This window comes from Drosophila persimilis, unplaced genomic scaffold (genome assembly GCF_003286085.1).
Source record: "Drosophila persimilis strain 14011-0111.01,24,50 unplaced genomic scaffold, DperRS2 tig00000000-arrow-pilon, whole genome shotgun sequence".
NCBI lineage: Eukaryota > Metazoa > Arthropoda > Insecta > Diptera > Drosophilidae > Drosophila > Drosophila persimilis.
This window is the reverse complement of record NW_020825288.1, coordinates 7,514,794-7,541,789: the sequence shown is the minus strand read 5'-3', so window position 1 is coordinate 7,541,789 and position 26,996 is coordinate 7,514,794. Positions and strand designations below refer to the sequence as shown.

The following is a 26,996-nucleotide window of genomic DNA, read 5'->3' as shown; positions in this document are numbered from 1 at the left end:
TTTCGTTTACCTGCCGGGGGCTGGGGACTGTCTAAATTATTTATTTAATGCCCACTCCCAGGCCTCCCATTCCGCGCCATTCCGGGGGAGTCGCTAAATTTTTGATGCCACAACGACACAATTGTGTGCTCAAAATTCAGATATGACCGCAAGTTTCTATGGGGCCAAGCGGGCCATAAAAAAACCATCAAAAAGTAGAGCCCCATTCGTGGGGAACTTTGCTCAATTGTTTTGGGTTTGCACTTCATTACGGGCCGGGCCAGAACTTGGACTGGGCGTGCGGTCAGTGCGAGAGAGAACTTTCCGAGCGACTGCTCTAAGTCGTCTCAGCTGCTGGAGAGACTCGTAATTGCCAGAAGGTAGGGGGGATTGTGGGGGGGTGCTATATCGACGTTCGACGCGTGTCATGAGGGTCCCACCCAAAAAGTCAAAACATGCAATTTCCACTGAGAGCAGAAGTGGAACTCTATAATTTCGGGAATCACAGCTCCTTGATGGTTAATCACTACAATCAACAGTTGGACCGACGGGCAAAACAATCAAATTATGGCCAGAAAACTCAGTTAGTTCGGCGCGTGGGAAGTTTTCTTATATGGGGCGTGGCCGCACAGAGAGAGAGAGAGAAAGAGAGAGGGAGAGATTTACTCCCTTGTAATTGCCCGGCAGCCGTGTGCCGGAGTCCTGCGTTTGACATCTGAGAGGGGTTCCGATGGGGTGTAGGCCGCTGCGTGCCCTGCGGCGGAGGCTGAATCTGAATCCGAATCCCGAGTCTGAGTCTGGCCGGGATTAGGACTTTGCTTCGGGCTCATTTCACAATTAAAAATACAAACTACGGCTTAACTGAGAACAGGAATGAGAGTGGGAATGGGAGTGGGACTGCCGGAGAAAAAACTGCAATAATCATTGGTTTCGGGTATTGTTTGTTCAGTCCGTGCCAAGAGGACGTGAAACATATTTTTCTCTATTTGTCGGCAAACACTCGGGTAGACAGTCGAACAAGCACCCTCTGCCGTGGATATCCTTAGAGCAAATAATTAAATCCTTTTTACACGGCCGCATCGAATGAAAGTTCTCTGTGTGTGCTCTTCATGCGGTTTTTGGTTTCCGTTTCGCAGGCTTCTCGAGGACTGTCGGTAGATGTCTGGATGTGGAAGAAGCCAAGACCAAAACCCCAATCCGAGGCAATCCCTGACGGCTGTTGGTTTTGATGGATTTGCCGTTGGGTACAAAAGCTTTTGTTTGTCTGTTTGTGTCATGTTTGTTGTTCCTGATTCTCATGCGGCTGTTGTTGCCTGCCCCTGCCCCTGCCCTGCCCCTGTGCTCAAGCGCCCTCCAGCTGAAGGCTTAGACCAAGACTCCGGCCTGGCGTCTTTTGCCCCCCCATTTCAGGGGTGGGTGCATCTGGCTTTGGGGGTTCACAGGCTGCTTAATTAACGGTATAGAAGAGTGCCACCCATGGCACCCCTTTCGGTGGAGTGTCGGAGTGCCACTTGAGGAGCAGCGGCAGCGGCAGCGGCAGCACCAGATGTTGTTGTTGCCACCTTTTGTGTATTTAATTGCGCGCATGGCATTTAATTGTTTTTCAAATTTGCTCAACTTGTAAAATGTTTGTGCCCCACCCCCCCCCCCCCCCCCCAAACACACTCACATATGTGTGTGTGTGTGTTTGCTTGCCATTTTGTGTGAGGGTTGAATTTTTAATTAAAGCTCCTGCCTGACAGTCGGAGAGGTGCAAACTCGAAGGAGCAACGAGAGAGACCAATGGGTGAAACAATTCAATATGGCTGACAGTAGCTCCGTTACCCGCCTTCCCCTCTCCACTTATGGCATGCAAATTGCTTTAGTTAGAAACACACACACACACAGATGTGTATGAATACTTATGGCAGGGCGTGTGTGTGGGTTAGTGCTGAGGTATAATTTCAATCAAATGGCAAGTTAATTACACACAATTATTTTGAACATACTCAGACAGAGGCAGACACCCCCAGATACCCCCGACACCAGACAAACGGCAAGGAACGAAGGCTTTAAGCCTTAAATTAGTCGAGACACTGGGATTCGAAATGGAAAAGGTTTTTAGAGGAATGAAAAATTTCTTTATAAATTATACAAAATATTTTAATCAATGGAAAATTATTTCTTTTTAAAAAATCGCAATGTTCTCAGAAAATATCGTGCATCCTTGCACTAAATTCTAGAATATGCTTTAATTTTCCATCCTTAAATATTGTCTACTTCCTGTCACTAAGTATTCCTGGCTGCGGGCTCCTATCATATCTATGGAATTCAACAATAAAAAAACAGCCAACTACAATCTAATTTTCGAACCCTCCAGAGAGGTATCATTGATTCTCCCTAGAGTGGCAACATTTTAATTTCGTGTCGAAACACTCGACATAATTAAACTAAGCCAACAAAAAAACACAAGAACACTTTCTAGATACAACAGAGAAAAAGCCAGACTGCGGTCATTACTCATACGCCACGGTGTGCCGCTCTTCCTCTTGTGGCCATTATCTAACCATAAAGCTGAACCGAAAAAATCTTTGCTCGAAATTCTCGGCTATCAGCAGCAAATGAAATGGAATAAGAATAATAATAAAGAATGAAAGAATGGAAATGGGAATGGGAATGGGAATGGCCTAAAGTACAGGTCTGTGATTAAATATTTATAAGCTGATAAGAGCAAATTGAAGCAGGTAACGTAACGTACAAAGAACATACATACACACACACACACACGTATGTATATACGATATGTACAACAGCAACAAGAAATTTGGAAATCTTGTGCAAACAATGAAATTAGTATTTTGATAATAAAAATTCAGAAGCTACCTGAAACTACTCCAGAATCAGGCAAACAACAACAAAAAAGCAGAGAAGTAGTCAAGTAAAATAATAAGTAGATAAGGACAGGCAGCAGTCAGCGGTAGATACAGTGACGGAGGAGGCAACGGTGGCGCACAATTGTGACTCTATGGAACACTTATCATTTGTTTGCCTTTTGTTATTATGCTCCCAAAGAACAGTGGAAACGTTGAGGAAACTGCAGCCCCCACTCTGGGCCTCTATATCAACATCGAAACGGCGTGGGGGGGGGAAGAGATGGGTAGAGAGCGGAAATGGAGCAAATGGAGCTGCACGCGATTTTGCATTTCACACAGAATGTCAAATGGGGGAGAGCGGATCGTATCGGATCGGATTGGATTGGGTTTATCTGCACCACAAATCTCCGAGCTATCAATTTGAACTTTTCACAGCGGAGATTAACAAATGAGACAGAGACAGGGAGGGAGGGGTACGGTAGGGGAGCAAGAACTTTGGACTGCATTTTGTAGTTTCCTCTTTTTTTAATTTGCACTTGAGTGCATTTCTCGCTGTCCCGGGCAATGCAAATAAGATAATTATTCAAATGGCATGTTTCACACAATTCCAACACAAATTCCTGCCTCTTAGTAAGCGCGGGGATGGGAGGGGGGGCCTGGGGGGGCATGAGGAATGGGCCATGGGGCATGGAGCAGGCGAATCACGAAAGGCAATGGAATCATTTTCTTAGCGGCAAAGATATCAAGATAGCAACATGCAAATGCTGCAATGATCGCGAGAAATAGATTTGCATAAGCCCAGAGAAAGAGAGAGAGAGATAGAGAGGCAGGGAAAGAGAGGGAGAGACTGGGACTGGGTTGCATGTGAGAACATTAATCGTGTAATTAATTTGATGCATGTGTATGCAAAGTAATTTCATGTAAACTGTCACACCCGGCCACCTCTTTCTCTATCTGCCAGTGTCGCTCTTTCTCCCCGATATAGCGTGCTTAAGAGTCTCCCCGGGGCAGACAAAAATCAAGCCAGGCGCAAACGGAAAGACAACGACAGCTCCAGAGCAGACCCAGACTCAGACCCAGACTCGGGCCAGGCCAAGCCCGACCCGGGCCCAGACAGTGTCAAATAGATTCCGCAAGGCGATAGAGACGACAGTCCAGACTGTGCCGGGAAGAGGGCCAAGACTGAGAGAGGGAAACGGGCCAGAGATTAGCCAAGACATGGGGCCAGGCCGGGACAGGACAGGACAGGACAGGATCGGGATCGGGATCTTTTCGTGGACGTTTCCCTGTCAGCAGCCAAACACAAATCCCCGACCGAAAGGAAAACATTTCCATTTCGAAAGAGAGATTTCATAGATTGCATTTTGCATGACATACGATTACAAGGCGGCCCCGAAAGGTGTTGGCCAACTTATCGCCAACTCCTGCTCTTGGGGCAGCGCCGACATGTATCTGGGGCCGCGATAAGCTGACAGCTGAAATTAGCTTGGCTCTCAAGAGAGGAAAATAGAGGAAACATGCCCATAGACAAGGCATTACAAGGATTTGTCGCTCGTCTGCGAGTCATGCCAGGACCGGCCCGGACCGGCCCGGACCGGGACCGAAATAGTTGCCGAGTCATTTGGCCAAGCGGCGGCATAATATGAAATTCATATACAACGTATTATTGATATGACCCCACTGATAAATGGACTACAGTGACTCAAATGTAGATCAAAGATTCGCGCGTACCACGAGCGGGAGGCCGAAGAGGGGGGGGGGAGCACACTTCACTGCCCAAACAATCCGCATCTGAATGCGATCCAAACACTCTCTTGTTTCGGGTTTTAGCCCAGTCATCTTTGCCGCGAACTTCAGCACGGCGCTTTTCATTCTACTATAGTTTTTTTTCCCCCCTCTTTTCGGTTTTCTGTTTCTGTTTCTGTTGCTGTTCATTCTTTTCCGAGATTGTCTTGCCTCTGAATAGGGGCGGCCGTCTCTTTAAAAGCCTCTGAAAAATGTGTCGCATCATGGCCGGGGCGAGCAGCAGACTGGAAGACGACGTCGCCATTGCCATGACGCGGCACAAGTTCCGCCCCTCTACTCCGGCTCCATCCAGAAAGTACATATTTCGCCTGAAAAGCCTCTCCACGGAGAACGGAGTGCTTAAGGTTGAATCATGCCCGAGCTACCAAATCAATTAGAGTTGGTCGTGAGCCTCACTTTTTGGCCATTACTCGCCCATGGAGAGCCATAAAAATTAGAAAATTTGATTATTGCAACACGAAGCCCGGCCAGAGATTCACTCACTCGTTCACTCATTCAGCGAATCAGAGCCGGAGCCGGATTGGGGAGTGGACGAAGGACGTCCCACTGGGCCGAGCTATTTGCATATTATCGTGGCAGGCCGACTGGCAGGCAAAAGATGCTCTCTAGCAAAAATTTCATTACCCAAACCCGAAAAAAGCAAAATGCAAAAACCCGAAAAACCAAAGCCCACAGCCAAGAGCCCAGAGCAACGGTAGCGACGTTTAAATGAGTTTATTACATCTTTTGGCGCCTTTTACAGCATTTAGCCGGGAATGATGGAAAAAACTTTTCAGACTGTAGGCTGAAGCTAAGGCTGGGGGGCGGGCCCTCAAAAAGGGGTGCTGGATGATAATGAAATTTCCATAGATTTGCATAAAGCCAAGTCGAACGAGAACTCGAGTCAGTCGGCAGTCAGCAGTCAGATGGGTGGGGAGATGCGATGCCCTAAATTAGATAATGTCTAAATTGGATTTAAAACACGCATTTTGCGGGTTTCCAACCGGTAAGAGAGGCAACAAGAGATAGGGTGAGACCCAGCACCCATTGAAGACCCATCGAGACAACATCAAAATATCATTAGAAGGTTGTTGTTTTTTCCACTCCTCCTCCACCTCCTCCTCCTCCTCCTCTGGGTGTCTGGGCATTTGAAGGGTTGCCTGATGGCGCCCCTGATTTGTATGCAAATGTTTTTGGCCGGGATGCATGAAATTTGATTTTCCATTGGGCGGACAGGTGCCAGGCTTCGGCCGGGGTTCGTTCTCTCCGGCTCTGCCTGCAGGTAAGCCGATTATAAAACGTAATTTAATTACGCCACAAAAGTGTGTTCTAGGGCTTGGGCTTGTAGGGGTACAACTAGGTGCCATAAGCATATCAAATATATATCGAAATGATGGCAAACTGCATTTGATTCGTGGGAGATCCAATCTCCTCTTAGGAGGTTAATAAATCCTGCCGTTAAACCGACATTGTCATTACGTCATTTGCATGCTCATTGGGTCAGCCCCCTACACACACACGCACACATACGTGCCACACAGAGTCGGACACAAGTTCATAAACTTTCGTTTCATTCTGCCCCTGCCTCAGGTGGCAGGAGGCGAGGCGGCGTTCTCGTGCTGTTTTGCTGTTTTCCGTTTTTAGTGTGGAGATTGCGTGGCATTTTTCGCATATTTCTGCTGCTGCACATTTCGTGCAAAACTTAATTATATTAACTGAGTTATTTGCGGCATTTGGCGCGCTCTGCAACTCCATCTCCGTCTCCGTCTCCGTCTCTGCATTCGGCCCGGCCCTCGAGAGTGGTTGGTGTCCCCCGTTCCCCGGTCCTTCCCCGTCCATCTCTGTCCGAGTGCAGGTGTTGTTGAACGACAAAAATTATGACAACTTAACTTGACTAACTGGTGTAGATGGTCGGGTCGGCGGGGGCTGGCCTGGCCGTCTGGAGTCGAACTTGGAGCTGGAGTGCAAGGGAGATGCAGATAGTTGTTCGCACCTAAATGGCCAGAATGACGGACAGAAAGCGGACAGCGGACGGACGGCGGGCAATCAACAACATAATTAAAGACAACAAATGCTCATGTCCATGTCCCCAGTCAAGACTCTCTCTCTCTCTCTCCCTCTCTCCTCCTGCGCGATCCGCGATCCGGCGCGTCGAGTGGCACTGTTTTATGTGGCTCTGTGTCCCGATGCCGTCTTGTGGTATGCAACGAGTTGCAATTAAAAATCAATAAAATGCGTGATTTTTGCAATTTTTGCGCTTGCCACTGCAATTTGTAATTGCAATAATTAAAATGTTGCCCAGAGACAGAGACAAGAGAGAGCACTCCCTCTCTCTCTCTCACTCTTTCTCTTAATCAAATTTTCACCTCCGAAAAACGAAAACAGGGAGAAAACCGACTGCGGCTGAGGCTGAGTCACTGTCAGAGACAGAGTCGGAGTCAGATGGCAATGAGATGCAATTAAATGCGTTTTCAAACAATTTCACTTCACCCATACACACGCACACGCACTCGCACCGCACCAACACACTCGCACACTCGCAGAGGGGAAGCGGATGGCTGTATGGGGTATCCAGAAACCAACCCTGACAAAATCAGGCAATCAATCACAGAGCCGCCGCATAACTCACCCTTCGGCGGGCATCTCTGGGAGGGCGCAACAAATCGGATTAACTCCGCCAGACTGTACCCAACCCGAACCCGAACCCGAACCCGAACCCGAACCCAAGTCCAAAAACCCAAAATCCACGCAGGCGCAGGATGCCCAGGATGCCCAGGATGATTTCTGATTCCTCACTCATTCCAGGGGGTAGCTGGGAAATAACAATTAACTTTTTTGTTGAGGTTTTTTTTTTTTTTGCTGCCCTTCTTGTCTCTTTTGCTTTTGGTATGGGCGTGCCCGCGGCCCTCCCTAAACTAGAGTCGAACCTGAAAACGAGCAATCAGATCCAGCTCCAGCTGCGCGCTTGTTGATCGTTAGCCAACACTGGATCGGAATGGGAATGAAAATGGAAATGGCACACTGTCCGCCGTGTCAGTGGCCTGTCAAAATAATCATTATCGATGGTCCCGGCTGATAAAGAAGAGATCATGAGTGAGGATCGGTTCTGGATCGGTTCGGGGTTCAAAACGGAGATTGTCTATGGCTGATTAGGGGACGCTGCGGTCCAAAGGTTGACTTTGCCACTAACTACATTAATCAAGAGGTCTGTCTATCTTTCTACTCAAAGATTTGACTTTGAGAGAATCTTTCTCTGTGTCTACAGGTCTTGTTTTCTATGTCTTGCACAGCTCTTTCGTTGTATCTTTCAGAGCCAGCCATCTATCTCTATCTTCTATCTATTAGAGACAGCATTTACTTTTAGAGAATCTATCTCTATCTGCATTTCTCTCCTCGTAGAGGTCTATCTGTCTGTTTCCACACGCGGCCCACAGTCAATTGAAATTCTACGCATTCCAACAAACAACAAACAAATGCATACACACACACACACGCACACATGGAGAGGCACAAACACACACAGATACAGAGAGTTGCATATATAGAATTCTCAATTGCTTTCGCATCATTACGTCTGCGAACAATTTATTTTTATAAAAGCGAAGCGACCGCCGCCAGTCCAAAGTTGGCGTCATCATCATCCACGTCTCAGTCGCCGTTGCAGTTGCAGTCGCCGTCTCTTTTCCGTGCTGCATTTTCATTTTCCCGCTTTTCAGTGGAGCAGCAGACAACAACGACAACAACAGCAACAGCAACAGACAACAACAACGATCGTGTTCAAAAGTGCAGGGAAAATTGAAGAGAAATACTGAGGCATGAAAGCGGCGTAAAGAAATCAAATAAATTTTATTGTATAAAAGCGCAGCAACAACAAAACTCAGGGAAAACAATCATTGAGCCTGCTCGGCTGTAAATAGTTTACAGTTCTCCGCTCCACTCCCTTGCCCCTGCCACTGCCGCTGCGGTTGCACACACTTTTCCTTTGCCTGCAATCGATCGCAAAATTTCCTCCGTTTTTCCTCACTTTTTTTTCCTGTACGAGAGTTGTATTGTAAACAATTTTGTTGGCGGCTGGCGGCCACATCATCATCATCATCAGCAGCCAGGCAGCCAGGCAGCCAGAGGCCTAGCTAAATGGGTGTTGAGTGCAAAGTGTTTGTGTTCCCTGCCCCATCTGCCCCATCTGCCCCATCTGCCCCATGGAAAATGCAATATGGCGCTGCTGCTGCCTCGATCTCAATCCGCATCTGCATCGAATCTGAATCTGAATCGGAATCTCGCACTAAGATCGGATGGCTGGCAGTGTTAAATGCTCGATAATTTTCGTGTGCATATTTTTCGCTCCGACTCTACGACGAGTACTTGGCGACCCATTGCCCAAACGAAATGGGTTTTATTTGTTCTCCTTCTCTTGTTTCGATCTCTGTTCGATTCTTTTTGGGTCGCAGCGGGAGATGCATCTTTTGTGCCGATGCCATAGCTGCTGCTTCTTGCTCGTCTTTTGTGTGTCTTTTTAATTTTATGTCTGGCCTTGTGCACTGCAGAGGAGGGACGGGAGGGAGGGCTGTGGCGGGTAGTTTTTGGAGCTGACACTAAAAATACAATTTTAAAATACGAAAAATTCGAAATCAAAGTAAACCCAGAAAGAAATCATACAAAGGCCATGGCCAAAGTCACAAAAAAAAAAATAAACTTCTCTTTTTTTTGAGAGATTTTTCATAATTTTTGCGCTGACCACAAAAAGGCTGCTGCTGCAACAACAGGAACGGGGCAACAGGGCAACGGCAACGGCAACGACCACCATGTTAACGACTCTGGGCGCAGCTTTAACTTCAACTTCCAGCATCATCATCATCATTCCCCACTCCCCCCCAGACCCCAATTCCTATATAACATTGTCTGCCGGATCGTTTCCTTAACGTAAAAGTTTCATTTTCGTTACCTTTGCAGTGATACGATACCAAAAGGCGAACGACCAGCCAAATGAAATGAGACTTTGTTCGGGGCCCAGAACCAAAGCAAAACCCAAACCCAAACCGAACAGAACCCAACCTCAGAATCGGAATCAACAGCGAGCGACCTGCAACAAATGAGTTTCTTTTTTTTTCATATCTGCCTCCGCCTCCATCTGCGTCCCGTCTCTGATGATTTTTGAATTGATTTGTGTTGTTAAATATTAAATTCTTATAAGTCATTTGCACTCGGCGATGTCCGGGGCCCTGGACCTCAGCCTGGTCCCGGGCTGGAGCTGGTGCTGGGAGCTTTGTGTGGCTCCGAAATGACAGACAAGACCCGGCCCCTGTACCGCCTGCCCACATATATCATTTACACTCGAGTCGGCCAGATCTTGTAGAGCTGGCAATTGGCAACGAAACGGAATCGAGCTGTAGAGTCGGTCAGCGAGTCGGACATTCAGTCAGACCCGTCGCTCGTCTGTGGCTGTGGGCCTGTGACTCGCTCACAGCGGTCGGTCGGCCAAAAATGGCAACGGGGCAGCATCCCAGCGTCGATTGGGGTGTGGGGCTAGGTGGGGAGCCGCTTGGGCAGCCGCTGTGTGGCGCGCAAAATAACAAAAATTATATTTTCAAGGTGTTCTTTTGCACATTTTGTTGTTGTATAATTTTAATTAACATTGCTCTGGCTCTTGAAATTGCACTTCGCATTCAGCTCATTCGTTGGTGGGCAGGGGGGTGTGGGCGGGTAGTTAATAAGCTTTTGGCTCTGTTCTCCGCTGATTTCATATGTATGAAGCTGTGTTTTATTGCCATTTTATGGCATTTTATTAATATTTCTTAATGTCCGAGAAGAGACAGCAAAATTGGCCAGTTCTGGCCTCCCTCCCAGACTTTCTTTCGGAGGCTCTCTCTCTCTCCTTCCTTAACTTTCACGCAACATTCAATAAACACTCACGCAGTGCACAAAATGGACTTTAAACAAGTGCCACATGAAGTCAGGAAATTTATATGGAAAGCTTTAAGTAAGTCTCCAGCTGCTGCCTGCCTGCCATCCTCCTTCCTTCGATCGTTCGTTCGTTCTCCATGGCTCTGGCTGTGGCACTGGGACTGCGACTGGGACTGGGACTGGGTCTGGGTCTGTCCTCTGCGGCTCGGTTCGGTTGCATTCATTACAAGCGAGCCAAAGGTTAACATGCAACGAACGGCAAACAGCAACAGCAACAGCAACAACTGCTAAAAAGCTTAAATTTCACAACACGCTCTCCGGCAAACAGCAACAGCAGCAGCAACAACAAGAGGCATGAGGCATGAGGCAGAGACACACAGACACACAGCATCAACATCAACGTTCGTTGTCGTTGTCGTCGTCGTCGTCTCTCAACTTTTGCGTTTGAGCATTTAAGTGCCAATTAATAACAATTTTTATGAACCGAAGAAATAGTTGACAACACGGCATGGCCGCATCCCATCGCCTCTCTTTGCTTCGAGTCGACTTTCGTCTCGTCTCGTCTCGTCTCGTCTTGGCTTCGCTTGTCTTGCCTTGTGTTGTGCTGTGTGATGAGCGTTGCATGCAACAAGCAACATGCAACATGAGCCTGTGAGTGCGGCCAGCCAAACCTCATTTGAAAACACATAATATTGTACATTTTATGAACAATTATTATATAAGTTTTATTGGCCGCTCAACAGCCCAAAGGAGGCAGACCCAGGCAGCGATCCAGCGCGAGAGACTCTTTAATTAATTTGTGATTTTTCTGCATCAGCCAGAGAAGTGGCAGCCACAGCTGCAATATCCGTTGCAGGAGCTAGTGCAATCGCAGATGTTCCACCAACTGTTGGTGGTAGAACTTTAAGCCACATCCCAGATTGGCTTTAAGGGGGGAAATCTTCAGCCTCTGAAGAAGAAAACATCCATTGCGTTTGCGGCCATTTATGCCGGCTTATTGACAGGAGGCCAGAGCCACGAAAAACCCTCCGAGGCGCGGCAATAAGCCGCCATTGGGGGGTGGGTGGCCAGGCTGACTTTGAAACATTTGGCGACATTAATATGATTTAATGCGTTAATTAGCGCCCGCCAAACAGCAACAGCAACAGCAGCAGCAGCAAAAGAGCAGCCACAAGAGGGTGCGAAACCAGCAAGAGGAGGAGGAGGAGGAGGTGGTGGCAGCAACTCGAGAGCATCTGACGCAAAGTGTTGCGTGGCGTTGCTGCTTATGGAAATCCTCCTCCCGGAAAAGTATGCTATGCCGCTCTGGTGGTGCTCTGCCCGAGAATTCCCCAAATCCCCGAAGCGGATTAGACCCGAAGCAAAGGCATGCCAAGAGGCAGAAGAGACCTGCCAAGGAGGCAGAGAGAGAGAGAGAGAGAGAGAGAGAGAGAGAGACTGGTGTCTGGCTGGTCCTGCCGACGGTGTGCATTGCGTAATTGACGTCAATTTTGTTTTCGCACCGCGCATACAGCCAGCGAAAGCTTGGGGGGATTGAGGGCGCACTGCTCTTATCCACAAGGGGAAATCCAATACCAAACAGCAAAAAATAATTTGCCAAAATATAGAAATTGTGTCGCCGTGCGGAAGCCTCCCTGAGTTCCTGAGGAGTGAAGAATGAGGAGTGAGGAATGAGGGAGATATTGAAATGTTGAGGCCGGGCCAATAAACAGGAGCTACGACAATGCGAGAGGGTGGACGTGGACCCAGGCATCGGCATCGGCATTGGCATCATATTTCATTTATTAGCAGGCAGCAGGCAACCGGCAACGGCAGCGTGGCAAGCATTCTTATTTATGCCCCATAATGCCGGGCATATGTGGCCCAAATGGGAATTGGCTCGCCGGATAAGCAGCCAAGCAAACGGAGACACTAAGAGCTCTCAGAGAACGGGGGAACGGAGAACGAGCTCTGAGAAGCGGACAGAGAGAGTGTTCTCAGAGCTGAGTGCCTGCCGCCCCGCGAGTAAAAGTAGCTTAGAGATTTATGCGGAATTTGTTTAATAGAAATTCCACTCCGAGCTGCACTCTGGCAACTCCCGCAGATGTCTTCAAACTTTTCAGATAATTAGACTTCCCGAAAGCAAAGTTCTGTATCTCTGGCGGAAATTATTGAAAAATATTTAGTGGTCCGAGGCTCCAAGGATGGCACGTGCGCTATTAAATATGCAATAAATTATTTCTGCTGGTTTCTGGGGGCCGTAGTTTTTCGTTTTCTATTGGGGAATCTTTTGCTAAGCTGCCTGCAAATTATAGAAAATCCCCCAAAGACGCGGCGACCAGAAGAAGAAAAGAAACGGAAAAATCCAATGTAAGCAATAAGCAGGAACACCATTATCTAATGCTCGGCGCGCCATTCAGGCATAAAGCCCCCCCACCTCCACATCCTCCCGTAGAGACCGTGGAGTGAAAAGTTCTTAGGCCCAAAAATAGTGCGCAGGAAATAAAGCACAAAAAGGCAATAAAAACTGCCAGAAAGCCCCCCAAACAATGCGATATCTGGGCTGGGAGTATTTTGTAGATGCTGGCCGCACAGCTTCCGGGCCAATAGAAATGCCAGCCACCCCCCAAAAGCCCTCAAAAAGGACCAAAACTGGCCCTAATGGCCAAGGCAAACAGTCAGACAGACAGACAGAGATTGGGGCTGAGACGTCGCCAGCAGCGGATTTAAGTGCAAGTGATTTATGGTATGCTGCTGGGCCAAGATGTGGGCGAGATGTAGCCAGAGCCAACGACAAATTAGCCAACAAAAACAAAGAAAACTAAAGCCAGATATCAATCAAAAAAAAGTATTGCATTAAATATTAAAGAAGTGGCAGAACGGAAGGGTTAAGCGCGGCTGCACTCGAGCAAAGATTAAAGCCAATTCAATTAGTGGCTGCCGTTTTTGATATCTGAGCCGCCCCCTTTTCGGTACGGGCAATAGTTTTGGTTCCTTTAGGCTGGATTCAGTTACAATTTACAAGTGGTCAATAGAGGCTAAGCGGACTTAAGGGCCGGCCCCCACTCTCTGCCAGGCCAAAGAGCAGAACGAAGGGGCACCGTAGCCCTTTTACTTCTGTGGTCAGTCGCGTGATGATAATTGAAAAGCACTCAACAAGCTCAATGGTCAATGGTCAATGGTCAACGGTTGGGCCTGGGCAGATCGAAGGGGATGAGTAGATAGGATCAAATGCTGACTAATCGAGTTTAAAACAAGCGTAAATTGTCCTGTTGGCTTTTCCTTTTGATATCCGAGCGGACTTCAATGGCCTTTGCGGTGCCAAGTGCAGCGACTGGCTCCTCCGGGTAATTAATGGTAATTGTTCGAGCACTCGCTGGGCCCCACATAGGGCTTCCCTCAGGTGTTCCCACAGCGAGCAGCGAGCAACCAGAGAGATGGAGATGGAGGGGACACCTTCGGTTAAGCTCTGGTTCCTCGCCTGCATTTGCCTAATGACACAAAAGTAAAACGACCAACGGACTTTGTATAATTTCCCTCGTTTCTGTTAAGCTCTTAAACCGATTTGCAGCTTAGTTGAGTGGCCGAGAGATAGGGAACGGATCGAAACGGGACGGAGGAGTGCAAATATTTCGAAAAAAATTAACAAAAAAATATAAAAAAGAAACCAAATCATTGCGCGTATATGTTTCATTGGAAAAAATGCTTGGGCCAAGACAAAGACGCTTTTGGCTTTTTGGTGGCTTGTTTTGTGGCATTTTTACGGCATAAATTTCCATTGAATTGATACTTTTTGGTCGATACTCCCTCAACCAGCACACACACGCAGAGAAGCCACCGACCACAGACAAAAAAAAAAAGGGTTGACACAATCAGGTAGAGTATTGGCCCTGTCGGCTGCCCTCCTTTGAAGGCAACACTTGACTAGGGACTGGGGACTGTCGACTGGGGGCTAAGCAGCAAAATTTCATTAAGATTTCAAAAGTTTTTTCGCCGTTCACGATTTCCTGGAACTGGAACTGGGTAAAAGAGTTAAAATTCAACAATCAATATAATTCTTATGACTAGAAATTAACTTTGTGAACAGAGTTTTCTTTTTTTGTTTGTTGAGGATCTCTTCAGTGACAGAACCTCTTCTTCAATGAATTGGGAACCCGTCAGTTTGGCATGTCTTTTCACGCCACCAGCCACCAGAATGCCTGCCTGCCCCCAGAGGTATCGCATTCAACGCTCTCGAGTCGAGTCGAGTCGAGTCGAGCCGCGATCTGACAGCCCCGTGCAATTCCCTCGACGAAACCAAATTCTGATCAAAAAATTGCTAACAAAAAAAACAAGAAACACACGAGAACATCAGATCAGCCCCAGTCTCAACCTCAGCCGCAGACGAAATCTTGTGGCAACTGCATTGAAACATTAGCAGTGATGACATTTTTGCGGTCAACCCGCCTGCCCCCCCGCTCTCGGGCAGCCAGTGTCTGCGGAGCGTCTGCTGGCAGCTTTTGTTGGCTGCACAGAAATTCCTGCCAACGCGACACTTCATACATAATAACAAAAGATCGCCAGATCACAGGAGCAGCTCGTCAGGCACGCACGATCCACTGAACAGGGGACAAACGCTCGACTTTGGGGTTTTTCTTTGGTTGGGTTGGTACCCTTTTCTCTATAGTGGGGGTATATGTTGGACAAAGGAGTTGGCATAGTCCAAAATAAGTAACACCCAGAAACAACCCACTCCTCCATTGCTTTTGCAGAAATAAATCATTAATATAATCAAATACTCTTTAATCGTCTAGGGTATTCAGGGCTTCGTTACTTAAAGGCCAGCCTTCACATTTCGGTTTTTTTGGGGCTTTGGGAAGCGGGCATTTGTAGGGCTTTCGTGGACTGTTGCTTTATTAATTGTAGCCTTGGACTTGGAGCTGGAGTTGGGCCGTCTTTGTTTCACAAATGAATGCACAAATTTCGGGACAGAACTGGACAGGTCTGCGCTGCGCTGCGGTTTCGTTTGTGCCACAAAACGCAGACAGTATGACGACGCCGAAAGCCGCAAAAACAACAAAATATAAAAGTAAATTATAAGAAAGAAAGAAATCCTTTGGCTAACTCGTATTTCGATGGGCCCGATCCCGATCCCGATCCCGGGAGCCGTGAGTCCAAAGTCTTGAGGTGAGAGTGCGGCTAATGAGCCGAGGCCAAAGCCAAAGCCAAAAACCAAAGACTTGGATCCTTTTTTATACTTTGTATCTTACGGCTTACGGCTTTCGTTTGGTTTGGGTTTGTTGTCTTCGATTTCAGACAAAAAAATACAAAAATAAAACCAGTTCACGGCGAGTGGCGAGTGGGAATGGGAGAAAGGGAGTGGATTGACTTAATGCCTATAAAATTATAGGTTTCTTCCTCTGCTGGCTGGAAAATTGTGTGTCAGATTGTGTGAGCTGGCCGGGGCGTTGCTCAAGAAATTAATACAAAATTCATCCAGCACGAAAGAGCATTTTCTTCTTGGGTCTTGAGAGTGGAGTGGAGTGGAGTGGAGTCGAGTGGAAAATGCCCTCTCGAATTCGACTGACTTTGAAGAGCCCAGAAACACGCCCCAGGCAATCACGCAAAATGCCAAATTACATGTAGCTACCATTAACCGAACGAAATCATCTAACACGCACACACGGCAATCCCCAGCCCGAAGACGGAGACGGCCAACAGAGGGAAAAACAAAACCCAACCAAAAATGGGAAAAAAAAGAGTCATTTAAGGTGTTTTACACACGTCCCTCTCCGGCAGCTGTCCAGACCGATCGGGTTTACTGCTCGAATTTCAACAGACAGACTGGGAGAACTATAGGGGATCTGGCGCACTTATGTCCTGTGATCCTTGCGCTGATGACACTCGAGAGGAGGCGCTCCCTCAGCGTCCTAAGCGGCTTACACGTGCCGCCCGCTCTTATGACTAGGGTAATATGAGCCGAGTCTCTCTCAATTTACACCAGCTGATAGCAGAACAGAAGCCAGAACTGTGTCCAGTTACTGGTCCAACCTTTGCCTATGTCTTCCCTTTGCCTGCGTTGAAAGTCACATACAAATTTTCCAATTTTCACATTGATTTTGAACACTAGAGTAATATAAAGATTCTGGTTCTAGTTCCAGGTTCAACCTATGCAAATAATCGTAACTCTCCCGAAATTATTCCAGAAATCGTTTTGATTTCCATGAAAACTTAAAGAGAATGGGATCAGTTGCTTAGGAAAACCAGGAACGGGTTGGAACGTACGAGAACGCGGCTGAAATAAAGAAAAGTCCCTAAAAGATAGATTATTGTAGGTCTAGAGGGATTCGTGTGATCGGTTCTTGGATGCAGAGATTCCTTTGAGGATGGATGAGGAGGAAAGCTAACTGAAATCTAGAAAAGGTCCCTAATGCGATATCCAGCTGGTTTATTGTTATCCTTCGGGGGTAAAGCTCTCCAGAGTTTCCTTTGACGATGGTCTTCCATTACTTGGACGGTGATCTTCAGTTTGGTTCTCCATGGGTTCTCCTTCGCCGCGACTTAAGTACTAGTGTAGTCAGAAAAAAATCGATGTTGTTTTGTTTTATACTTTTCAAATATATTTTGGTTTTTTTTGTTTTTTTCTGTTTCTTCGTTTGTTTCATATAATTATTGGCTAACTCTTTAAACTTTACTCTGTACTTTTTGTTTTGTTTTTCTTAATTCTTCTGTTTGTTTTTGTTTTTGTTTTCCTTGTTTTAATTATATTATTAGTATACATATAAATAATTAAAAATATTACATTAAAATGTATTCGTATATCGTATAGAAGTTGCTGGTTGTTTTTGTTGGATTTATGTTTTAGTTTTAGTTTTAGTTTCTTTCTTTCTTAATTTTTGATTGCGTTTTTCCTCTCCATTTCATTTCTCATTTCATCTCCTTTATAACATTTACTCTCATTTTACAATTTTGCTAAAAACTAAATAAAATTTCTTGTTTGTAAAAACAATAATAATTATGAAAAAAATGTATGCTCAAATAAGTTTAATATGTACTTTTCGTATTTAATTTGTTGTATATATTTTAAAAATAGCAAAAAGCAAAAAAAGCGCCTTTCCATCGATTTTTAAAACATATTTACGTATATTTTTTGCATCATCTTTTTTTCGTTTAAGTTTATTTTTGTTTATGCTATTATTTTTACTTTTGTTATATTTTTATAAAATATCACCTAAAGCAATTACGTATTTCAGTTTCAGTATTTTTTGTTTGTATTTTAAATTTATTTTTACAATGCAACATAATTTTGCTTTGTTTTTTGTGTGTTTGTGTATGTTCTTTTTTTTTTGGTAGCAAAACATTTAATACAAAATTAATAATCAAATGAATTCAACGAATATGTAAAAAGCTCACACAAAAAAAATGATATCAGTTTTTACAACAATTTTTTGTTGTTTGTTTTTATTTTTAACTAAAAAGCAGCGAATTATGCTAACAGAAATGATTACATAATTACAGCAATTTTTAAGTTAAATTTAATTTTTCTTACATACAAATTTTTGTTTAGGGTTTTAGGTTTTTGGGGTTTGAGACAAAGTACAACAACTATTTTTATTTATTTATATTTTTTTTTTTGTATTTCTGCAAATTTCTAACCTTTGCAAGAACATTTTCTTTGTAGTTTTGAAAAAATAGTACAAAAGCTTTACACGTTGTTGGTTTTTTTTTTGTTTTTGTTTGTTTGTTTTTATATTTTTGTGGTTTAGTTAGTTGGCTATAATAAACCGCTGGGAATCGGCTCGACTATAGTCTAAGTATACAAATGACTGCCCATATAGCTGAGGGGCTGCTCTCTACTGAGAGGCAGCCCGATTTAAGTACATTTTTGTGGTTTTTTGTTGGTTTAGTAGTCTAGAACTCAAAATAGTAGTAGAAATTAGCAGAAGAAAGTGTTTGGTTGGTTTTGGTAGCTAGAAGAAGCATAGCTGCTAAGGTTTTCCCTTTTCTAGATTGAGTTTGGATTGAGTTTCCTTTAAATTTTTCCAGTTTGCAAGTTTAGTTTTGCTTAGCATACAACTCCTAAGTTGAGGGGTATCTGGGGTCCAGGGGTTCAGGGGCTCAGAGGTCTGACTAAGAACTATATAACGTACGCTATAGTATACAATGGGGGGCGGGGGGCGGGGGGATGGAGCGAGAGCGAGAGCAAGGGGTCTCTAAGTATCTCCGCTGAGCACCAAAAGCTGCCGCTCTGGCTTCCGTGTCCACTAATTCAATTCATTAAATTACATTTAGCTCTCCTCTTTTCATTACATTTATATAATAATAATAGTATCGCGTAGTTTTCTTCATTTTTTTGTTTTGTTTTGTTTTGTTTTGCTTTAGTAAATGCTTAAAGTTTGTTTAGTTTGTTGCTGTTGCTGTCGTAGTGTGTTTGATTTACGTATATCAATTGTTCTCGAAAGTGTCTCGCACGCTTCCTTGGCTCATTTAAAATGTCGTTCGTATAGGTGCGTTGCAATCCTCAATTAATTAAATTAACTTTAAGTTGGTTTTTGTTTTTTGTTTTTTTGTTTTCTGGTAATAAACAATAATGTTTTATTCGTATACTTTGCATTTGAACTCAGGTTGGGGTTTCTTTTCTGGTATCTCTTTTTACGTATATGCGTTGCATGATGAGAGTTGAACAAAAAAGATCAACGAAAATAATTTTTTCTTTTCATTTGTTTTTGTTTTTTTTTTTTCTTCTTTTTTTGGCAAGTTCTCTTCAGTGTTGTAAAACACCAAAGGAAAAAGGACGTATTATTTTGAAAAATCGTATACACGTTGGCTAAGGTGAAAAATTCCCAAAACAAGAATAATTTGAAACAATTAAATAACTAAGCATAGAAAATATGGATAGAAATTTCTAGGAATTTACTATACTCTTAGCGTTTGTTCTCTTATCCCAAGTTTTGTTTTTTTTTTTTTAGATCTGGATCTTTAAGCAGCAGCCTAGACTTGATTTTTAGTTACAAACTACATGGCTAGAGTTTATCTTTATATTATATAGTTTTCTTTATATATAGATATATATATAGAGAACGTCTTGGGGTTCGAATGGGGGCATAGGGTTTGGTTTGGATCTGAGGTCGGGACTAGAAGTCCGCCTCGTGCTTGATGCGATAGCTGGCATAGGTCTCCTCCAGCGGTGAAAAATCTTGGGTGCTGGGCTGTGATCAAGTTCCAAATGATTGGCACAGATACATATATACAACAGATATATGCATATAGATGGACAGACAGAGAGAGAGAGAGAGTTTAGAAATCATAGGATAGGACCAAAAGGGACTCTGGAGTCTGCAGTTTGTGTGTGTTGTGGGCTATGTCAGTGTCATTGTTGTTGTTGTTGTTGTTCTGGTGGTTCTTTGAGAGGGGACGAGGCTGTGTCAATTATTTACAAGTTTACAAACTCAAAGACCGATAACATTCATCGAACTGAAGCTATCGATCGCACTGGCTGACTGTACCCAAAGCAGCTCGGAGTCGAAGAGTCGGGGCCAGCTTTCGTTTCGTATATCATATCATATCTGTATACATACATACATATATAGATAAATATATATAAGTACATATATATTTATACATACATGCATATGTGGGGGTATATATATATATATATGTATGTATATATGTATATATAGTTTCTATATAGAGTTATGTGCATATGTAAAATTGTTAAAAATTGGTTAGTTTTGGGGTTAGTAAACTTTCTGATAATATAGGTTCATTACTTCAATTTTTGTTTCTTGTGGTTCGTGTGTTAAGTAAAGAAAACAATAAAAATAGTTGGTTAATGGTGTGTGAGTGTTGGGTTTTGTTAATAATAATTAATAATATATTGGCGAGCTATATGGGCCTCTTGCAAAAACGAAGTTCTGGAACATTTTCTTGTAATTTAGTTCTCATTCTTTAGTTTTACTTGTTTCTTCTTTCTCATTCTTTCATATCATACTCGTATTTTCTTCTTTTCTTTCTAGTTGTTGGTACTTTTTACAAATTAAGCGAAATTGTTTGTTGCTCTAATTATTGTTGCTCAGTTGCTTTAGTTCTTGTAGTTTTTGTTTGTTGTTTTTGTAGTTTCTACTCTATATCATTTACAATCTGCTTGGTTGAGATGGACAGTGTGTGTTGTGAGAGAGAGAGTGAGATAGACTGACACAGCTGGGCATGCGGGCGCACAGCACAGTCGTATTGACTTTCTTTAGTGTGGCCTTGCATTCGCAGCTGTTTCGGAACTTAAATTTATGGCCTGTACTGTACACAGAGGAGAGCAAACGAAGTCCAGCGGTAGCAGTGGGGCTGTAACAGCTTCAGCATAGCAGTAGTAGCATTTGCAGCATCAATCGTCAATCGTAAATCGGTATAACTGTTCTGTTCAGTTCGGCGCAGCTCGGTTCGATTCGATTCGATTCGGTCCGGTTGGTTGGGTGTTGTTGTTGTTCGGGTCAGTTCGTTTGGTTTGTGGTCGGAGGGCCGAAGCCGCTTGGAAGCTCGTTTGTCGCTTGTCGCTTGTTTGTTCTTGTTGCGGTACTTTGCAGTCTGTGTTATCGTGGTCTCTGTCTGGCTGCTGCTGGGCTGCTGCTGCTGGGCAGGCATCCTGTCGCTGTTGCTGCTGCTGTTGTTGTGGCTGCTGCTTCCGCTAGGCGTTCCTTTGCTCTCCCTTTCGCTTCTATGGATAATATTTGTTGTTGTTTCTTGTAAGTTTTCTTTTTGTTTTTGCATTCGCTTTGCTTTTGCTTTTGCTTTGCTTTTGCTTTTGTTTTTGCTCTTGACTAATTTACAATGTGTGTGTGAGTGTTTGTTCTTGACGTACAACTTCTTCTGCTTTTGAATTTTTGGATTTGAATTCATCAATATTAATATTCTGATTATTATTGGGTTTCTTTTAATTTGATTTCAGTTAATGCTTCGCTTCGTGTCGCTGTTGCACGCTGGTGTTCTGCTGCCGCTGTGGCTGCAACAGGTGAATTAATGTGACTTAATTTCCTTATGCAGGTGGTAGTGGTAGCAACATCAGCATCAGCATCAGCTTCGCGTGGCACGGCATCTCCATCGCTTGTATCATTGGATACACGTGGCTTTAGTCATTGATCGATTGATTTATTGATTTATTGATCTTGATCATTATTATTATTGATTCATTTAATCCCAGGGCATTGTGAGCACCCGCTTCGTTTTTGCAAGAAGGTCGTTATCGTACTACGAACATGGGTGCACCACCGCATTGTAGCTCGCCAATATAGGACCATGTGCTCCCGCGAAGGGGGTACTCACAACGTCTGGTGTACTAGCTCCATCGGTGTGCGATGTGGAGTCGGCGTTACTCCGTCCCTCACCATTTGCCGAACCGAGTTCTGGTGGTTTGGTGGTGTCCCGTTCGTCGATCACTAAATCTATTGGCATTTTACCCTTTAAACACGATATATAGCGGTGACAGAAGTTGTCGCACAGTTCGTGTACCTGCAACGAGACATTCCCGCGATCATTTCAGAGCACAGAGAAGAGAGAACAGGAAGAGAGAGAAACGAGAGAGAGAGAGAGAGCATGAGTTTGGGTACTCCAAAATGTCACTTATCATCTAATAATTGCTGGGAGTGGGGGTAGGGGTTCGGGTGGGAGGTGGGAGGTGGGGTGTGCTTGGGTGTCGCTGAAAATTTATAGATATACATCATATAGGGGGAGGTGGTGGAATAAATAGATCTTAAACTATGCTTAAACATTGCAATACCTTTACAGAAAGAGAGAGAACGAAAGAGAGAGAGAGAGAGACAGAGACAGCTGCCACACTTAGCGCCATTGCAGTGTTGTATCGCCAAAACCTGCTTCCTCCATCGCCTTGCAAATGGCATGCAAATTGCTTTTGATGCGTTGCCCCAGACACAGACCACGGACCCCAGACCCCAGACCCCAGGCAAATGGTTGATGATGGCACTCAAAAATGGCCGTAGACAACAGCTAACCTAAACCTGGCTCAGAGCATGGCTCCCTTGACTCAGACTCAGACTCTGGTTCTGGTTCTGGTTCTGGCCGCATAAATATGCATAGAGAGGCTCTCGGACCCGAAAAAGAAACGGCAAAGGCAAAGGCAACGGCAACAAAATAATGCATTGGCCAAAAAGGAAGTGCCGGGGCAGCCAGGCTTAGCCGCAGGGCACACTTTTAAGCATCCAAGCAGCGCAACACCAACAGCAACAGCAACATGAGGCAGCACGTGCAACATTCACATTAGCAACATGGAGACGCACTCGCCGGCCAGAGATAGCCGTCCAGGGAGAAGATCACTGGCGTCAGTCCAGGCCGAGACCAGGCCGAGACCAGGGCCAACAAAATGCGTTTTTAAAACCCTGTTGTTGCTGTGGCTGTAGCTGTGATGTTGCAGGCCTCTGCCACGGTGTGTGTGATAAAACAAATGCGATAAGGCCCAAAGTGAGTGTGAGTCAGGCAGGCAGGCAAGCAGGCAGCCAGCAGGCAACGGCGTTGGCGGAGGGGGAGCCAGCCGAGGCACATATGCAAATATGCAACAAAGAGAGGAATGCAGCCGCCGCCACGGCTAAAAAGAAATTAATTGCACTGGGCAATGGCAGCAGACAACAACAGCAGCGGCAGCAGCGGCAGCAACAACAGGGTGCTCCATTTAGGCCGGGGCCAGGCATTTAATTTACGAAAAAGTGCGCGTTGCTTATGCAAATTGTTTGCTGCTGTTGCTGCCGCTTCTTTTCTTCATTTTTGTGGATCGCTTTTGTTTTTTTGTTGCTTTTTTTTTTTTGGCCTGCGAAAGCTGCAACAGTGGCTCTGTGGCTCTGGCTGCTGCCACTATTAACTTGTTGCCCATTGCCAATTCCCGAAGTTGTCAAACTCGTTTGCAGGCTGCTGCTTTCAATGTTATTGTCACCAAAAAATAAAAAAGATGACGATAAAAAAGCAACGGCCTGCAACTGGTTTATGACAGGACAATGTCAAATTTGTCGCTGTTGCTGATAAGCAGCCACAGCAGCGACAACATGTTGCAGGCAACATACAGTGTCGTATCAGTGTCCCAGTCCCAGTCCCAGTCCAAGTCCAAGTTTTATGATTGTGTTTGCTGTGTGGTGTAGCTGTCAAAGTGACCATAACAATATCCATAAAGCTTGCAATTAGCACGCCGGCAACATGTTGCTGCTGCCAGTGCCAGTGCCAGTGCCAGTGCACACATGCAACATGAGCACACACTAAATTGATATGTTGGAGAAGGGCCCTTTGGAGACTGGCCGAGACGATGCTGGGACTCTGATAACTTTTGATTAATTTGTCAGCATTGTATGTGACATTTTCGAACGGCTCATTGCGATATTTATGACTCGCGGGGCCCCCATGATGTGGCACATTGGGTGGGCCCCCAAGAGGCAACCAGAGGGAGACGGCTAGCAGCAGAGAGAGGGCGTTGCTGGTAAATGCCCCACTCGTTTGTACATCCTGTTAAGCACAGCTTTTCACAGCAACAGCGGCTGTGTTCTTCCCCCCTTTGCAGCTGCCTCTTCTGGCCGGACGGACGGACGACTACTAAGTGCAGAATCCAATCTAATCGCAATGCAAATCGCTCCAATCTGCGCAGTGGTAATTCTCGATTTCCGCTCATAGATAGCATTAAGTATTCCCCCCAACCAGATTCAGATTCAGATTCAGAGTCACACGCAAGCCTCCCCACACACGAGTCGCCGTCTAACAAGTTCCAGGTCTCAGTTCTCAGTTCTCGACTCTCGGATCTTTCTTCTTGCCACTGACATTTAAATGAAATGTAATTAAAAATAATTTGAAATAAATAAATGTTTGACAGCGGGGGATTGAGATGAAGTCTGGTCGGAACGGATTGGATCTGTTCTGGACTGCCTTCTTCTACAACATTCGAAATGTTATCCTTCTCTGGGTCGCAGAGTGCATACTTTGGCCAGGTTTTGCCTAGCATCCCATCATTCAAAATCTTCAAAAAATCTCCCCCAATCTGCTGTGTATCCCTCAGCTTGCATCATCATCATCATCATCGGCAAAACCAAAAGTATACAGCTGTCGATGTCGTTGTTGCTGCTGGGTCTGGGGCTGTTGCTGTTGCTGGTGCTGGTGCTGGTTCTGTGTTGTATAGCGATCCCAAAGCGATCTGGCCAAGCCATCAAAACAAGGCCCCCAAATCGGTGTTGTTGCTGTTGTAGTTGCCCCCATGCCGGCATTACCCCAGCCGATTCTCTGGTGCTGCTGCTGCTGGTGCTGCTGCTGCTTACCCCCTGCCGGAGAAGCGTGTGCAACTGACCCAACGTGTTGTCTCGACAGTCTCTCTCAGTGTCTCTCTGTCTATCAGTCTGTTTGTCTGTTTGTCTGTTCGTCTCTCTGTCTGTTTGTCAATTGCAATGCCTGCCTGCCTGAATGCTGTATTTTTTTCTGCTGTGTGATGTGTTTTTCGTTGTTTTTTTTTTTTTTTTTGCATGTGACTCTGTGACGAGAATTGTCCGTGTGCTGGGGATCTGGGGAGCCGTAGAGCTGGGCCTGGAACTCTCGAGCTCCAAGCTGGGGACCGGGACTGGGACTGAGGCAAACCAGTTTTGACAGACACAAGTCTTGAAACGTCTTTTTAACTGATTCTGTTGCTGTTGCTGTTGCTGGTGTTGTTGCTGTGGCAGCGGCAACAAATATGCACAGATACAGATATATATATAAAATGTACAGATCTACAGATATATATATACATATATATAGATGTTGCTTTTTGTTGTTGTTGTTTTTTTTTTGCAAGTCAGCCCGCACATTTTATTTAAGTATATTTTGTATTTCTTTTCATTTATTTCGGTGTTTTTTTTGTCTGTTTTTTGTTGGTGTTTTGTTTTGTTTTGTTTTTATATTTATTTTATACACCAAAAATCGACCGCTGCATTTTGTTGGCTGCATATAAATGAATGTGTTGTGTGTTGTGTGTGTTTTTTTTTGTTGTTTTTTACTACTATATGTACAAGTTGCTACAGTTCTTTGTGCTGATTGTTGCAGTTGTTGTGGAGTTGGAGTGAGTGTTGTTGCAATTGTTGTTGTTGGTTTCGTGTGTGTCGCAAGCTGTGTGAGTGACAAATGACAAAACAAAAACCTGTCGTGGACTCTCCGGCTCTGCTGCCACCGCCGCTGCTGTGATGTTGATAAAGATCTTGACTCTTTCTGGGTCCCCGTGTGGCTGTACAGGGTGCTGCCTGCAACAAATTGCAGCTGGCTGAATGACAGACAGACAGACAGACAGAGTGACTGATCAACTGACTGACTGACTGATGAACTGTTGGACTCACTTTCCTTGGTGACCTGTCTTACTGATCTAGTTTTGGCCTGGCTTAGAAAGCAGCCTGCGGTAATTAACATTGTCCATCGCATAGCATCAGACTAATTGCAGATTGATTGACTTCTGCGACTGTCTGTACACGTTTTGATTTGTTTCGTTTCGTTCGTCTGTCATTAGCCCCATGGCCCACTCTCCATAGAGAGACACACAAAGACACAGCATTCCTCAGCAAATGACTCGGATATACGATTCGGAGTCGGAGTCGGAGTCGAAGTCGTAATCCCCCAACTCTATATTCTTCGGGCGTTTTGTCTTGTTTGGTTTTGGTTCAGCTTTTGTGTTCTTTTTTTGTAGAATGTTTTGCATAATTTCTTACTTAAGACTTAATTGAAAAAGAGTGAAGAGTGAGCCCTCTTCGGACGGGTTTTTGGCCTGTTCTGCCCTGGTCCGGGCTTAACTGCGGCTCAGCCTCGACGCAGCCTCGACTTGGAGTCCGACTTGGGTTTAGGTTTAGGTTCTCGTTCCACGCTTCGTTGCGCATTTGCCTAATTAATTTTCTCGGCACAGCCACATCGGTAAGGGTGTAGTGGGTTGGGGCGGGGCGGGGCGGGGCGGGGTGGGGTTGGGCATCGGTCAGCATTAATTACGACCACGTTTGAGGAACAACTTCCATTAAGCCAGTCCAGAACGAGAGACACGCACCCGAGTGCCTGTCCCAGTCTCTCTTGCATATTATTTGAAATTAAAACAAATTAGGCAACCTGTAATTTTTCCATTTAGACTATAAAGTGTCTAATAATCAAGTAGGTGTTGTAGGAGAACGCGAACCCACCCTTCCTCCAAGAGAAATGAAAACTTTAGTTGGGAGACTAATTTATGTGGCCCTCTTATCATGGCCGAAACATCTAGGAACAGTCGGCTAGGGTAGGGTAGGGCAGGCAGTCATCACACCTCATGTATCAACAACAAAAGAGAAGCCGAAAACTGAATGCATTCCATTGTTGCAGCCAAAAATTGGAAGGGAAATTGTGTTTTCTTTTATCTTACGCATGAAACTGTAACCAGCGACAAACAACTGCAACAAACACCTGCCGCTGTGCCGCCAGTCAAATATTTGTTGCCACAAAAAACTAATCCCCGCAACACACATCCTGCCCAGGTCCGTCGTCCGGCTACAACTATTCCACTTTGATTGG

General features: G+C 45.1%; 1 protein-coding gene across 3 annotated transcripts in view; it reads right to left on the bottom strand.

Moving 5' to 3' along the window:
- The window catches only part of LOC6588098 (homeobox protein homothorax), a 106,310-nt gene that overhangs the window by 55,195 nt on the left and 24,119 nt on the right, over positions 1–26,996 (bottom strand). For 2 of the 3 annotated variants that reach the window (XM_026990737.1, XM_026990744.1), the window contains exon 6: positions 21,789–21,974. In XM_026990737.1, coding sequence (XP_026846538.1) covers positions 21,789–21,974 — 186 coding nt within the window. Of the gene's footprint in view, positions 1–19,407; positions 19,685–21,788; positions 21,975–26,996 lie in introns of those variants that run through there. The other variant, XM_002012825.2, reaches the window with a different exon arrangement.